Here is a 14,853-nt window from a genome sequence, read left to right as displayed (position 1 = left end):
ATTTTTTAAAAAAATACCCATTAGCAAAAATTTTATTTTTTATCATTAAATTTTGCTTACCAAAATACTCTTTAATAAATTATTCTTTTATTGATTAAATTGTATTTTTAAAAAAATTTAATAATTATATTTTTTTTCAAAAATATCCTTTAATAATTTTTTTAATTATTAAATTATAATTTTACCAAAATTTTCGTTAATAATTTTTTTATATTTTATTATTAATTTTTCGATATCTATATATATTATTTTAACATTAAATAAAAAATTTTAATAAGATTATTTTTCAATATCAATATATATTAATTTTTATACATATTAACAGTAGTAAGATTTTTTTATTTAATGTTAAAATAATATATATTGATATCAAAAAATTAATTGTAAAATATAAAATTAATTGTTAACAAAAATTTTGGTAAAATCATAATTTAATAATTAAAAAATTATTGAAAGATAGGTATCTTAGAAAAAAATAATTTAATTATTAATTTTTTTAAAAGTATTTTGATAAAAATACAATTTAATCAATAAAAAAATTTATTAAAGGGTATTTTGGTAAGCAAAATTTAATGATAAAAAATAAAATTTTTGCTAATGGGTATTTTTTTAAAAAATAATTTATTTTTTGTTAAAAAATAGATAAAGTTAATATTAGTTAACACAAAAAATTTAAAATTGATTAAAGAGGAAGTTTTTTAAAAGTTAGAAGGGAGGAAAATGTACATTTATAAAATAGAAGGGAGGGAAGTGTCATTTTAGCATCTCGTAAGGGAGGGGAGTGGAATTTTCTCTTAATTTTTCTATGAATAAAAACTTAGTATTATTTATTAATTATTTTAATTATAAATTTAATTTAATTTAATTATATTATATTATCTATAAAGTTGATTACAAATATAAATGCATAATCATTCTGCATTGTTATATATTTTTTTATTAATGACTATATACAATTGTTACATAGTTGAATAATTTTTTTTTTTATAAAATTTTCATTGAATTTAAAGCTTATATTTCATAAATTGTCTCCGTAAAATTTCATTAAAATTATTTGATATACTTACATACTCGAAAATCAATGTTAACATGTTTCAACGGCAAACTATGATAATAAAATAGTAATTAGAAAAATAAACTAGTAATTAAACATTGGGATCCACATGATCATCTGGTATTCCCTTTTTTTCCTAAGACATATCTTTGTCTGAACCCTTCTACTCTTTCAGATAACAAGCTCCAATTTTTCTCTACCACCAAAATCATGGGTCCATTTCCATTTCTCCCTAGGGACACAAAAACAGGGTTACAATCAACAATTCACCTTCTTTAATTTTCTTACATTAGCTTGGTTTTTTATTATTTTACTAACTTGAACAATAGGGTATGGGGTGACCAACATCGGTGTTGCAAGGTTGGTCCTTATTAAGGCGAAGAAAACGAAGGGTTTGAGCTCCTGCTATGGCTCCACCACTTGGGGCTATCATGTATATCCAAATGTCCTTGAATTTCCATGAAACAATTGCTGGTCCTAATGATCTTGCAGGGTTCATTGATCCACCTGACACAGGCCTTCAATTCCACACACACAAAACAGAGCACTCTGTTATTCAAATAAAAACTACTATGTGTATAGTGGATGTTATCTAATAAGATAAGATTTAGTATATGTTATTAAAATCAATCTTGTTATATATACACAAAAAATTTATAAATTTTGTGTTGAAATATAAAATATATATTAAAATTGAGAAAAATAACATATATATTTATATATAAATATTAAAATGTCAATAAAACCTTTTTTATAAGATTTTGGCGATAGATAAAAAATAAAAAAAAAATTATTTTTTAAAACAAATCCAACATAGCCAAAATTTTATAGGACTTAGGTTAATTCTAATGTTAGTTCTTTTAATTTTTTTTTTATTTTATACTTTGATCTCTTATTTCAATCATATTTAATAAATTATTTAAATTTATTATATTTTTACCATTTTTTATTCTACATTATTCGAAATTAATTGCAGTCGGTCGAGTGTCGACCAAAGTCGGCATGGACGATTGGTGGTTTATTCGGGATTGGTTAGAGACAGTCAATGATCTACCTAAAGTCAATCGATTAAGATGTAGAGCGGCTAGTAAGTAATTTTAGTTGGTCGAGAGCAGCTCAATAAATTAAAATCCATAAGTCATTTAAGTTGGATTGGTAGTTGTTTAGAGTTAATCGTTATCATCAGATGAGTGTCTTGAGTCTTTAAATAATTTGGAATCAACTCTTGAACGGGGAGGTTTAATCTTTTTATTTAAAGATTATTGTGAATTAAGTTTGATAAAGACCTTTTAAAAGATATAATTAGTGTAGGGTCGGGCTTTAGAGTGCGAGTTTGGGACTAGTCCTTAGGATCTAGGGTTAAATTGGCACTTCTACGTGAATATATAAGCTGTATTTGTTTAGCAGCATGAAATATTGAGATAAGGATACATAGATATAAAATCGTGTTTGACAAATGAGATATGTACAAAAACATTGTGTCTAGACACACTGAATTAATGTATTTTGTGTCCATTCTGATAGAAAAAATTTAGAGATACTAATAAGAGATACAACTTATTTTTTATTTTTTTTATTCTTGTTAATTTTTCAATTATATTTTTTCATCATTATATTTTATTTCTAAATCTTTTGAATGAAAAAAAAAGAGATAAATTAGATTTTTATAATTTATTTTAGTTTATCACCAAATAAAATATAAGGATATTAATTTTGATATTTTTGTCCTTTGTGTCTTGTGGTATCTTGTCCTGTTCTCAAAACCAAACACAGTCATAGTGACTAATTTTTAGTATATATATAATATTTTTAAATAATAATTAATTTAATTATTTTAAAAATGTCTATAATTCTAACTAACTTTTAACTGTTTTTTATCGTTTAAGATTTTGTATTTAAATTTACTATAAAATTATAAGTCGATTATCTATATAGATTAATTATTTATAATTAAGTCTCCATATCAAATAAATATTTTCTCAATCAAGCCCAGAATATTTCCTGTTTAAATTTTTTATTCTATCCCTATACTATAGAAAATTTTTTATTCAACTTTTTTTCATTTGGGTTTCAGACTAGGGTTTGATACTTTGATTACCATATTTTCAAACCATAGAGATATAGTTAAAAAAATGTTTGCACCTTGGCACAACCTAGAGGTTTGAATTTAAATATGTAACTCACAGGATCAAATTTGATTAAAATAATTTTTAGAGTAAAATATATTTTTTGTCTCTAATGTTTACAATTTTTTTTTTTTTAAAATGCCTCTAATGTTAGTTGGATTCAATTTTGTCTCTAATATTTTTTATTTGTGTCAAAATCACTCGTGAGTGTTAACTCCATGTATAATATTAAGGACAAAATTTTTAGAGAGATAGAGAGTGAGAGTGGGAAACACTGAGTGGGGTAGAGCTAGGAATTTACAGATAAAGGATCCTAGGATTTGGAATCGAGAAGAGCATCAACGCTTGGTAAACGATTCTTTCACCGTTTTTGTTAACAATCTGCCACAAGATATCTCGAAGAAAGAACTTTATCACTTGTTTCATTGGACAGGACGAATCAATGACATTTATCTTGCTCGGAAGGTAAAAAACGGGAAGGTTCTTTTGTTTGCATTTGTTCGCTATACAACGAAAGGGGGGCTGTGAAGGCTATATCAGAAATGCATCAAACGTGCATAAGGGGGAAGACAATCTACGTAGGTGAGGCTAAGTATAGAAGGCCAATGGAAGGGAAGAACACTGGGCTACGTAAGGGAGACATTGCAAGATCTGTTGAAGAAAGTAGGCAACCTCAGAGAGAAAAAGGTCTTACAAGAGTGAAAGCAACTAAGAAGGATACTTCTGTCAAGGACCCGCATGAGAATGGTTGGACGAAGAAGATTGAAGTCCCAATAGCAAAAGAGAATTTCGATTGGCTGCTGAGGAGCTTGGTCGGAGGAACGACGACGGCCATTGATTTCAAATCGTTAGAGAGAGCAATCAGCAAGAACTTCCCTCAGATTGTTGAAGTCAGAGAACTTGGAGCATATAAAGCCTTATTAGTTTTTGATTCTGTGAAGAACGCAAAGGAAGCTTATACCTTCAAAATGAATAGCTTTTTGCAATTCTTTCATAGCATTTGGCGATGGGAGGAATTAGAACGCGGTGAGACTAGAAGAGTCTGGTTAGAATGTTATGGAGTGCCCCTACATATTTGGTCAGTGAATACATTCAACACGATAGGCGGCCTATGGAGGGAAGTAGTAAAATGTGATGAAATGACAAAGTCTGCCTTATCTTTCAGTGTTGGCCGAGTGTTAATTGACATTTGTGTGTTTGACATAATTAAGGAATGGGTGCATATCACTGTGGGAACTAGTGGCTTTGATGTCTTTGTAAAGGAGGTGGGTTGCGAGATACATGGGGAAAAATGCTTGACGGAAGATGTAATCGTTAGGCCAACATGTGGAAGCTCTAGTTCACATGGTGGTGGAATAGTGGCCATGGCGACGGTGTGGGATCCGGCGGCTGAGCTAATCATGACACGGACTAACGAAAGTGATGAAGATAATTGTAGAATGGTAATATCAGATATTTTTTTGAACGAATGCAATCAAGACCATTTAAATCCGTATCAACTGCAATGGATAACAGATTCGTTCAGAATTAAAGAAATTAATGGGGAGGATGATTGTGAGAATTTTGATGATTGTGCGGAGATTGAGTCGGAAAGAATGGTTACACAGGTTTGCTTTGATAAAGGAAGTGGGTCCAAGAATTTTGAAGACAAGAACAAAGGATGGGAAGAAAAGAGCGTGGGTTTTACAAATAAGAATTCCCAAAAGGAATGTTATAAGTCAAGGCTCGTCCTGGGCCATCAATTTGGTGGGCCGCCGTATCATGACCAATTAGGTCTGCGCATTCAACAAGATAGTGCCAAGGAAGCTGGGCCAGGTCGAAAGCTGATCATGGGATCTGGTTCAGTGCAAGCGGGGCCCTCCCTTGTGAATGATGAGTAAGGCTGCACGAGTGGAGCGTTCCAACTCTCACACGCTCCAGTTCACGCCGCTGCCAAGGACTGCGAGTCACGTTCCTTTGCGCTGTGAGGTGGCGTCATGCGTGCTCAAGGCTTGCACAGCTTGGAAGTGCCGGATGGAAGCCAAGCATGGGGAGGTGGTAGTATAATTGAGGAGAGCTTGGTAGTGCCGAACATGGTGAAAGGGTACAACCAAGGGCTGGACGCGGAGGAGGTGGTTGAAGGAAGAATGGACCGGGAAAACCAGATGGGCCAAATATTGCAATTGCAAGAGAGGGAGAACGATGTGGTAGTAGAAGCAGGTGAAGACAAAGCTGTGAAACATGAGAACGTCAAAGAACGGGCTACTGAGGATGTTGGATCCGAAACAGGAACAGAAGTCACAAATCAAATTGCTGACCAGAGGTTTACGGAGGAAGGACAGTTGGCCGAAAATAAGGAAACATGGAAGTTAGCCGTGGAATCTGGTATGGTTTTTTATGATGAAGAAGAAGATATTATGGCGATTTTACAAAGCCAAAATGAAGAACTTGCGGCAAAGAGAAGGATGGCAAAACAGAAAGAGAAAGCTAGGAGGAGCAGGCCCAAACAACATAGCATGGTATGTAAAAATTCATTTAAATGATTTATAGTTGCTGGAATGTTAGAGGACTAAGAGGGGATGGGAAGTTAAGTCTGGTGAAAGAGTTGAAGAAAAATTATAGATTAAATATGATAGGTTTGATTGAAACTAAGAGGGAGGTAATGACTAAGTTTGATGTAGTACGTTTGTGGGGATGTGACACAGTGGGTTGGGACTATGTAGAATCAGTAGGTGCGTCTGACGGCTTATTGTTAATGTGGGATGATTTGTTGTTTAAACAATCGAACTGCTATAAAGGGATGGTTGGCTATGCGTTGAAGGTTTGTTGACAAAAAATAACTTGAACTGTGCATTCTGCTTGGTGTATGAAGCACATACGCGAAGGGAGAAACTGATGATGTGGAAGGAGTTGAGCTACATTTTGGGCTTATGTCAAGTTCCATTTTGTTTCATGGGGGATTTCAATGAGATACTAAGGTTGGAGGAAAGGAAAGGCACTGTTACTCTGCCGGCTACAGCGGAAGATTTTAAGGAATGGGTACAAGATTTACAGTTAGTGGATTTACCGTTAACTGATCGGCAGTTCACATGGTTTCGAGGTCATTCTTGTAGCCGCATTGATAGGATTCTTGTCAGTATGGAGTGGCTTGAGTAGTTTCCAGATACTCGATTGAAAGGGGGACCAAGAGGTCTATCAGATCACTGCCCGTTGATTCTAGAAGATACAAGACTGAGTGCGGGTCCAAGACCTTTTCAAAGCTTGGATTCCTGGTTTACACATGAAGGGTTTTTGAGGATGGTGAAGGATGAGTGGCGGAATTTGGGTGAGACTCAGTTCACTAATAAGCTGCAGGCCTTGATGATACCGCTGAGGAGATGGCATAAAGACAATTTTGGCGGCATGGATGACAGGATAAAGAAGTTTGAGGAGGAGATTAAGAAGATTGATGATATGGTTAGTGCTGGTAGCTATGATGGAACAGTGGAGGCCAGACGGAAGGCTCTTGTGACTTGTTGTGCGAAGTGGTATGCCAGAAAGGAGATCCATTGGAAGCAGATGTCTCACTCTCAACATGCTAGAGATATGGACAAGAACATTAGATACTTCCATATCCTGGCGTCGGCTAGAAGGAGGAACAACATAATCGATTCTCTAGTAATTAATGGCAGATTAGTGACGAACCAGGCCAGAATAAAGCTTGCTATTACAGAATTTTATAAAGATCTGTATCGACAGGAATTTGCCCCTATGATTGGGATCCGAGATGGGTTGGTAGAACAGATTGATGACGAAGATGCAGCATTGTTAGAGGTGATGCCATCACCGGAGGAGATACAAGAGGCAGTTTGGGATTGTGAGTCCAGCAAAGCACCGGGTAGTGATGGAAACAATATAAACTTCATAAAGAAATGTTGGGATGAGATTGGTCAATAATTTATTACAGTTGTGTTGGAATTCTTCCAAAGTGCAAAGCTACCAACGGACGCTAATGTAACATGGGTAGCGTTAAGCGTACGACAGGGTGAGATGGAGCTTTGTGGATATTGTGCTACAGAAGATGGATTTTGGTCTTAGATGGAGGACATGGGTGAAGGAATGTGTGACTACAGCATCTATGTCAGTGTTGATTAATGGGTCATCATCCAAGCCGTTTAAGATGGAGAGAGGTCTTAGACAAGGAGATCCTCTTTCTCCTTTTCTGTTCGTTCTTGTAGTTGACGTCTTGCACAAGATGGTGGGTGAGGCAGTCAGGAATGGTCGCATTTCTCCATTGTTGGTAGGGAGTGACAACATAGAGTTGTCGCATCTCCAATTTGCAGATGACACCATATTATTTTGCCCACAGGAAACGGAGACACTAGTGAACTATAAGAGACTTCTGCGTTGTTTTGAACTGATGTCTGGTCTGAGCATTAACTTTGATAAGTCAAGCTTGATTTTGGTTAACTGTGAGAAGGAATGGGTGACGAATATGTGTGGTTTGTTGGCATGTACTGAAGCTACTCTACCTATCAGATACTTGGGAATTCCTCTAGGTGAAAATCCTCGGTTGGTGAAAACCTGAAAACCAATCATTGACAAGGTGGAAGATAAGCTGAGCCTATGAAAAGCGAAGTCTCTCAACAAAGCTGGTAAGTTGGTTCTCATAAAACCTGTTCTTAATAGCTTGCTAGTATACTACTTAAGCTTGTATAAAATGCGAAAGGCGGTTGCAGAAAGGATTATAGGGTTGCAAAGAAGGTTTTTATGGAGTAAAGAAGATGGAAATAATGGTATACCTCTTGTGAAATGGGAATTGGTGCAAGCTCTGAAAAAGTTGGGCAGTTTAGGGGTGGGGGATGCTTTAATCAGAAATGTGTCGCTTCTGTTCAAGTGGTGGTGGCACTTTTCGAAGGAAGATTGCTCGTTGTGGAAGAAGGTTGTTTGTTCTTGTAATCAGTTGAACCCATCTGTAATGTTGTCAAAATAGCCTTTACCGTCAAGAGGTGGCCCGTGGAAAAATATTTACCAACTTAATATTAGAGAACAAGAGGTAAGAGATATGATGAATGGTTTGTCTATGGAGTTGGGAAATGGCAGGCGTATTAGATTCTGGCAGGATGATTGGTTACAAAGTGGCTCTTTAAAAGATAGTTTTCCGAGACTCTTCTCTGTTTCAAATCAACAAGGATCTGTCATAGGGGACTGTGGGTTTTGGGATGGGTTAGAGTGGATATGGAACTTTCAGTGGAGGAGATAATTATTCCAATGGGAGCTAGAGTTACTCAATCAACTTCATGACAGATTACGGCTAGTCAGACTAGCATCTGATAGAGAGGATACAATTATATGGAAATTTAACATGACATGTATTTTTTCTACTAATTCCTTTATGTTGGTGTGCAGAAAGAGACTCTTTCGGAGGACATCACAAGCTACAACTTCACTAGTACCATATGGAGATGATTGGTCCCTCCAAGAATTGAACTGTTTGCATGGTTCGTCTTAGTAGGCAGAGTCAACACTAAAGAGAGATTGAGTAGAGTAGGAATTATACATCATAATGATAACATTTGTAGTTTGTGTAAAAAGGAAATAGAATTTGTGCATCATTTGTTTCTTGGCTGTGAGTTTACATGGCAGGTATGGTGCGCGTGGTTGACAAGTGCTGATAATTGATAAAGCTTGGACAGTTTTAGGGACGGTCAAAGAGCTGTTTGAGAGTTGGACTGAAGTGCCTGGTGGTAACTCTGAGCAAAAGAAGTGATTGGTAGGATTCTTTGCAGTTGTCTGGAACATTTGGTTGGAACGGAATCGGAGAGTTTTTCAGAATACTTTGACAGGAGTTGATGCTATTAAGAATAGGTCGTTTTTGAGTTACAGGGAATGGTGCAGGGTTGATCCGTTTGGTTTTTGATAGCAATGTCGGAGATGACAACGGATTAGATTCTTGGTACCGTGTTTATGTTCTTGTTTTCGTTATTGTCTTTATTTCCTACTTGCTCCACTTTAGTGTGTTGAGCTCCTTTTGTTCAAAAAATATATTAGGGGCAAAATTAAAAATTTTTAAGGATAATTTTGACACAAAGCGAAAACGTTAATGACAAAATTAAATGAATCGAAAACGTTAGTACAAACTTAAATGAAATTAAATGTTAGGAGTATTTTTAAAAAAAAATGCACAAATATTAAGAATAAAAAATATATTTTACCCTAATTTTTATATAGACCACAAAATTGATCACAAGTTTTTAAATTATATAGACCTAATTGAAATCTGAATAAAATTAAAGGATCTCAAAAATAATTTAACCAAAAATAGAGAGGAAAAATAAGAATTTGTTAATAATTTGTAGTTAATTACCCTGTGATTAGTACAGCAAGACCAATTGCAATTCCAGCAACAAAGCCAGATAATTGCCCAACCTGCATAAATAGTTTGTCTTAGGTTTCAGCTTATTGTAGATAAATGTAAAATAGTTTAATAATTAAAGAACTTAATCAATAATTTAATTATGTATTCCTTACTGATTCATACTCAGATGTCAAAGCTGCAACAAGGAACATGATGATGAAAGTTGCAATGAGTTCAACCCAGAATGCAGAGTTGCAACCTTGGATTGGCCTTGTGATCATAACCTCTGATTTTATGCCATAAACAAGGCTACCTATGAATGTGGCAAATATAGAACCTGCTATCTGTGCTATTATGTAAATTGGAACCTGTTCAGTTCAACAAAATAAACAAAAAGAATAAATTATGCTAGCTACCTGAATTTTAACGGGGTATATTCTCTTGGTTTTATTTAGGTTATTATAGTTTAAAAATTTATAATCAAATTCTTATATCTTGTATAAAAATTTTCTTTGAAGTAATTTTCTAATCAAATTATCATATTGCATAAATGTTTTTGGGTTCAGTTTCTTTAATATAAAATTTGTGATCGAATCTGTATGTCGGAGGATAAATTACTATTTTATATGAATTTTTCTTAACAACGGAGAAATCTTATCACAAATTTTTTTATACAAAGTGAGATATAATCAAGATTTAAAAAATTCAAATCGAAAGAGTTAAAAATTTAAAAATTTAAAAGTTCAATCGTAATTTAATTGAAATTGAACTAAATATAATAAAATAATATATTTTTGTATAATATATAATCTTAAAAATAAATTTTTGTATTTTATTATTTATTTTAAACTGATTAACTTATAAAAGTTCAAATCGATTTGACCAATTTATCAAACTTTTAATCGATTTTTTTTATTTTTGACCTAATTTTTCTAATTTTGGTTGATTGACTCAACCGATTTTTATCCTAAAGATCAATTTGATTACTGATTTTTAATTAATTTGAATAATTTGATTTAGTTCTAAAAACGATAGATATAATATAATATAAGGTTTTTCTCGAAAACTTTTCCTATATATAAAGTCTTAATCACGAATATATAAACTATAAGGATCAAACTAAAAATTGAGTGGCCAATGAGTTATAGCTCAAATAACATTATCTTTCCATACTCAATTAAAAGACTGGGTTCAAGTCTCCTATCTTTAATAAAAAAAAAAATTGAGTGAAGTTATAAATAAAGTGAGTGAATGCTTTTAAGGTTTAGTACCTTGTACCATGGAACATGACCAATTGTGGCAAAGGCAATTGTGACGGCTGGGTTGACATGTGCACAAGAAATTGGTCCTATGGAGAAGATGATTACAACCACTGTTAATCCTGCTGTGGCTGCATACTCTAGAAGCCCCACTTCGCCACTTTGGAATTTTGTGCTTGCTATTATTCCACTTACACAGAACATCAAAATAAATGTTCCAATCACCTCTGCCATCACCTTTATATATGTAACAAAAAACAATTTACACTTCTCATATAACAATAACATTCAAAACCCAATCACATTGATTTTCATAATACATATAACTATGTAAGTATTAATGGGCTAATTTTTCAATTAGTAGTATTGGACTTAGCCATAGTAGGAATTAGTGAATACCTAAGTCATTGTCTTCCTAAATCTCTTTTTCTATCTAACATTCTCTCTTGTATGTTAATTTTTGCACAATCTAATTCTGTATGTTCTATTATATTTTTATATATAGTAAAATTTTGTATCCTAATTTATTCCTGTAAATACTTGTCTCATTTTTATTCGTTCTTATAACTTTTAAAATTAATTTTTTTTATTAATTTTACATATTCTATAATATATATTATGTATATTAGTTCATATTAGGACAAATATGCGGTATGCCTATGACTCGACTCTGTCCCGTTTTAAACAAAAATTCGCTCTACTCAAAATTCACTTTCGCACTAGAGCAGATAATTATCCATCTCAATCGAATAGGGACATAATGAATATCCATGAATATATAAATATGAGTCGCATTATCATCCTTACTTGAATTCTTAGTTTGTCATATACATCTTAATCTAATTCCAAAATACATCATACAGTATTATGCAATACAACTATGTATGTTGAAATAAAATTGTGCTAAGATTACTTCAGAAGATTTATCACAAAATGATGATGAGATTGCTAACTCTAAATAAACATAGAAAGCTTGAATATTGACTTACCATACGAACAAAATTGAGATCAATTTTGAAGGGAAAGGATTGAAACCAAGAATTGCTACCCAAAAGATATAAATGCTTTGATTTTGCAGCTCTATAACCAATCCCTTTATTATCATCCCCAGAAGAGATTCCACTACTTGATGCATAATTTGAGACATCAGGAGATGCTTGATTTTCATACATGTCTGTCATATAAATTATTATTATGATCAACAAAACTATAGTCCTCAAAAAAAAAAAAAAAAAAAAACTACACTACAATAAGAACATGGTACCTTAGAATATTGTTGGGAAGTTTTTGTTGATCACACTTTTTTGGCTTCTTATAAAGGCATTAACACACGGTTCATGTGTTATGTGGTAGTGAAGTGTTATTAGAATATTAGAAAAGGAGAGCAATTTGTGCTTATTAACTGCTTCAATCTAAGAAAGTTAACCATTACTTTCCTACAAGTTAAGAAAAAATCTTTTTATGATCATAGGTATTACCCTTTTTCTGTTCATTTGATGACTCTGTAGAATCCAAACTAAAAGCTAGATCTCAACCACTTTCTCATCACTATGATATTAGCATTTTGTTTGATATTGGTAATATTAGAGAATAATAACTCAAAGTTATCTTATTCTTTAATTCATCAATATCTATAATTATATATATATATATAATATTTATAATTATATATTTATTATATCTAATATTATTTAATTATTCCTGACCTGATATATTTAATTATTTAACCTATTATATCGTACTTAATGGAATAAATCAGCGATAGAGAGTAAAATTAAAAAAAAAAAAACATATAGAAATTTTACTGGACTAAAACTAAAAGTGAAATTAAAAATTTATAAAAATAAAAAATTATTATATAAAAACTAAAAACTTATTTAAACAAAATATTTAATATTTAAAAGATTTGGGCTAACCAGGAAAGGAAAAAAGAGCTTAAAAGCATTATGGGCCAGAGAGAAAAAGTTTTATACTTTTTGAATTGCACCGTATAATGAAAATAAAAATATTATAAAATTCAACCTATGTGATTTAAATAAATTAATATGAAATTATACTACTCTTTTAATCAAATTTTTCTATAAAGATTTTTTTTTTTTTACAGAAGAAGCATTTTATTTATAGAATAGCTATACGACACTTATAGATAATAGAAAACATTAGATCTAAGTTTAAAAAGAAAATTGATATTCTTTATGTTAAACTAAAAGTTGAGAGAAAGTCCAATATTCAATGATAATGAATCTTAATCGATAGAATAGAGACAAATTTGAGTCTCTTTAGTTTCTTGATCTACACAAAAGATATTGCGACAGTCATTACAAGAAAAATGCTGAGTACTATTGGAATTACCATCCGATTCAGCATCGTACGTTAGCGTTGACTTTATTGACGGATTTATTGACGATTTAGCTGTGAAATTCGTCAGGAATCATTACTAGCGGATTTTTATTTTCGACGGTAAATTTGCAGGTAATAATTGGAGGAAAAACGAAAAAAAATAGACGTGAAATATAACGTGGGATTTACCGTCAAAATACACGTTTAGTGAAATGTTGCATTTTGGTGACCCACAACACATTACTGTCGAATTTATCCGCCGGTAATCGTGCCCTAAATTCGAACGGCGAACCCTCTTCCCCTCCATTTTGAATCTCTCTCTCTCCCCTTTCTCTCTCTCTCTAACCTCTCGCCTCCCTATTTCTCTCTAACTTTCTCATCTCTCCTCTCCGGTAGCCCCCTCGGACGACACCCTCTCACGGTTTTGCTGTCGCTGCTGCTGGAAACGCTTCTGTCGCCACTTCTACTTTTCTTCTTCTCCTACTACTCTTCTTCTCGGCACCGGCGTAGGAGGAAGGTTAGAAGCTCCTGCTCAGCCGTTCCCTTGCCCTATTAAAGCTCATTTCAGGTAATGCTTCTGAACTTCTAAAATAGGATTAAGGTCTGAGCTTACTTGTTATTATAAAATAGGGTTTGTGTTGATTATTGTTGATTTGTATTGATTATTCAGGTTGCTTAGTAAAATTTTCATTATATATATTCTTTATTATTGTTGATTTAATTTGTTCGTAATCTTTAACTTGAAAATTATTTTTTGGTGCTTTATTTTTTTTCAATTTGCTTGCTGCTTCAATTAGGTGATAATTTAGAATCAGTTAGAGAATTTATAAAAATTAGTTCAACATGCTGTTATATTTCTTGAATTTGAACTTGAATTTGTTTGGACTAGATTAAGATCTGAGCTTACTTGTTATTATAAAATAGGGTTTGTGTTGATTATTGTTGAATTATGTTGATTATTATTGATTTGTGTTGATTATTCAGGTTGTTTAGTGAAGTTTTCATTATATATATATTTTTATTATTGTTGATTTAATTTCTTCTTAATCTTTAATTTGGAAAATTTTTTTGGTGCTTTAATTTCCTTTTCAAGTTGAAAATAATCAACACAAGAGGACTACACTCAGAGATTGGAGGCTGCAACCTAACAATCTCAGCCTAGTAGAGATGATCCCGACTCTGATGCTTCAGTTGTTGATCCTAATAGGGTTTGGCGCGAAACCACTTCTGAGCCCTACAAGAATCACGTCTACGGATTGAGGTCGATCTTCGTCAGCAGCCTCCGCTCCTCTACATTGGCGGCTTCATCTGCCTCTACTACTTGCCCTGCCGATCTTGCGAAAGTTGTCGATTTGAGAGAAGAGGTGCAGAAACTCACACAAGAGCTTCACTAACAAGTTCAACAGTCTGAGGAAAGGTACAACGTACTTTTTGCACACGTGGGAGACACTGTTTCCATCAGCTCAGAGCTGACAGAGAAGTTGGAGCGGCTAAAGCGCTTGTAAGACTAGATGACTGTGTACAACAAGCAGATGTGCGATGGAGGCAGCGGCGCTGCTGGTGAGGCACCGACATCAGCACCTAGTGTAAACTTCGGATAATTAGTAAATAATTAACCGATAAATTAATTACTAATTGACGAAATTAGAAAATTAAAGTTTATAGTTTAATGAAGTAAAAATAATTAAAATATGAAGTTTGACACTAATTTTAAAATTTTTGACCAAAAAACGAGCCAACGGGCCGAATCCGTTAGAC

At 33.0% G+C, this 14,853-nt stretch overlaps 1 protein-coding gene across 1 annotated transcript; it reads right to left on the bottom strand.

Moving 5' to 3' along the window:
* Nucleotides 1–1,016: 1,016 nt before the first annotated feature.
* Nucleotides 1,017–11,923, bottom strand: LOC112736733 (probable aquaporin NIP7-1). Its single transcript, XM_029291311.2, has 5 exons — nt 11,745–11,923; nt 10,768–10,992; nt 9,670–9,864; nt 9,506–9,567; nt 1,017–1,572 (listed from the first exon to the last, which is right to left on the bottom strand). Exons 1-5 carry the CDS (start codon nt 11,745–11,747, stop codon nt 1,368–1,370), a joined length of 690 nt encoding a protein of 229 aa, XP_029147144.2. The 5' UTR covers nt 11,748–11,923; the 3' UTR covers nt 1,017–1,367.
* Nucleotides 11,924–14,853: the final 2,930 nt, after the last annotated feature.

The sequence above is a fragment of the Arachis hypogaea genome, chromosome 13 (assembly GCF_003086295.3).
Source record: "Arachis hypogaea cultivar Tifrunner chromosome 13, arahy.Tifrunner.gnm2.J5K5, whole genome shotgun sequence".
Lineage (NCBI taxonomy): Eukaryota > Viridiplantae > Streptophyta > Magnoliopsida > Fabales > Fabaceae > Arachis > Arachis hypogaea.
This window is presented reverse-complemented; position numbering and strand designations above follow the sequence as displayed.

What these genes read in the sequence shown, in the direction of transcription:
- LOC112736733 (XM_029291311.2), bottom strand. An exon ending in GTCATGTTCCATGGTACAAG is followed by an intron (nt 9,865 to 10,767) that starts GTACTAAACCTT and finishes TGAACTGAACAG; the next exon opens with GTTCCAATTTACATAATAGC. An exon ending in TGACATCTGAGTATGAATCA is followed by an intron (nt 9,568 to 9,669) that starts GTAAGGAATACA and finishes CTATTTATGCAG; the next exon opens with GTTGGGCAATTATCTGGCTT.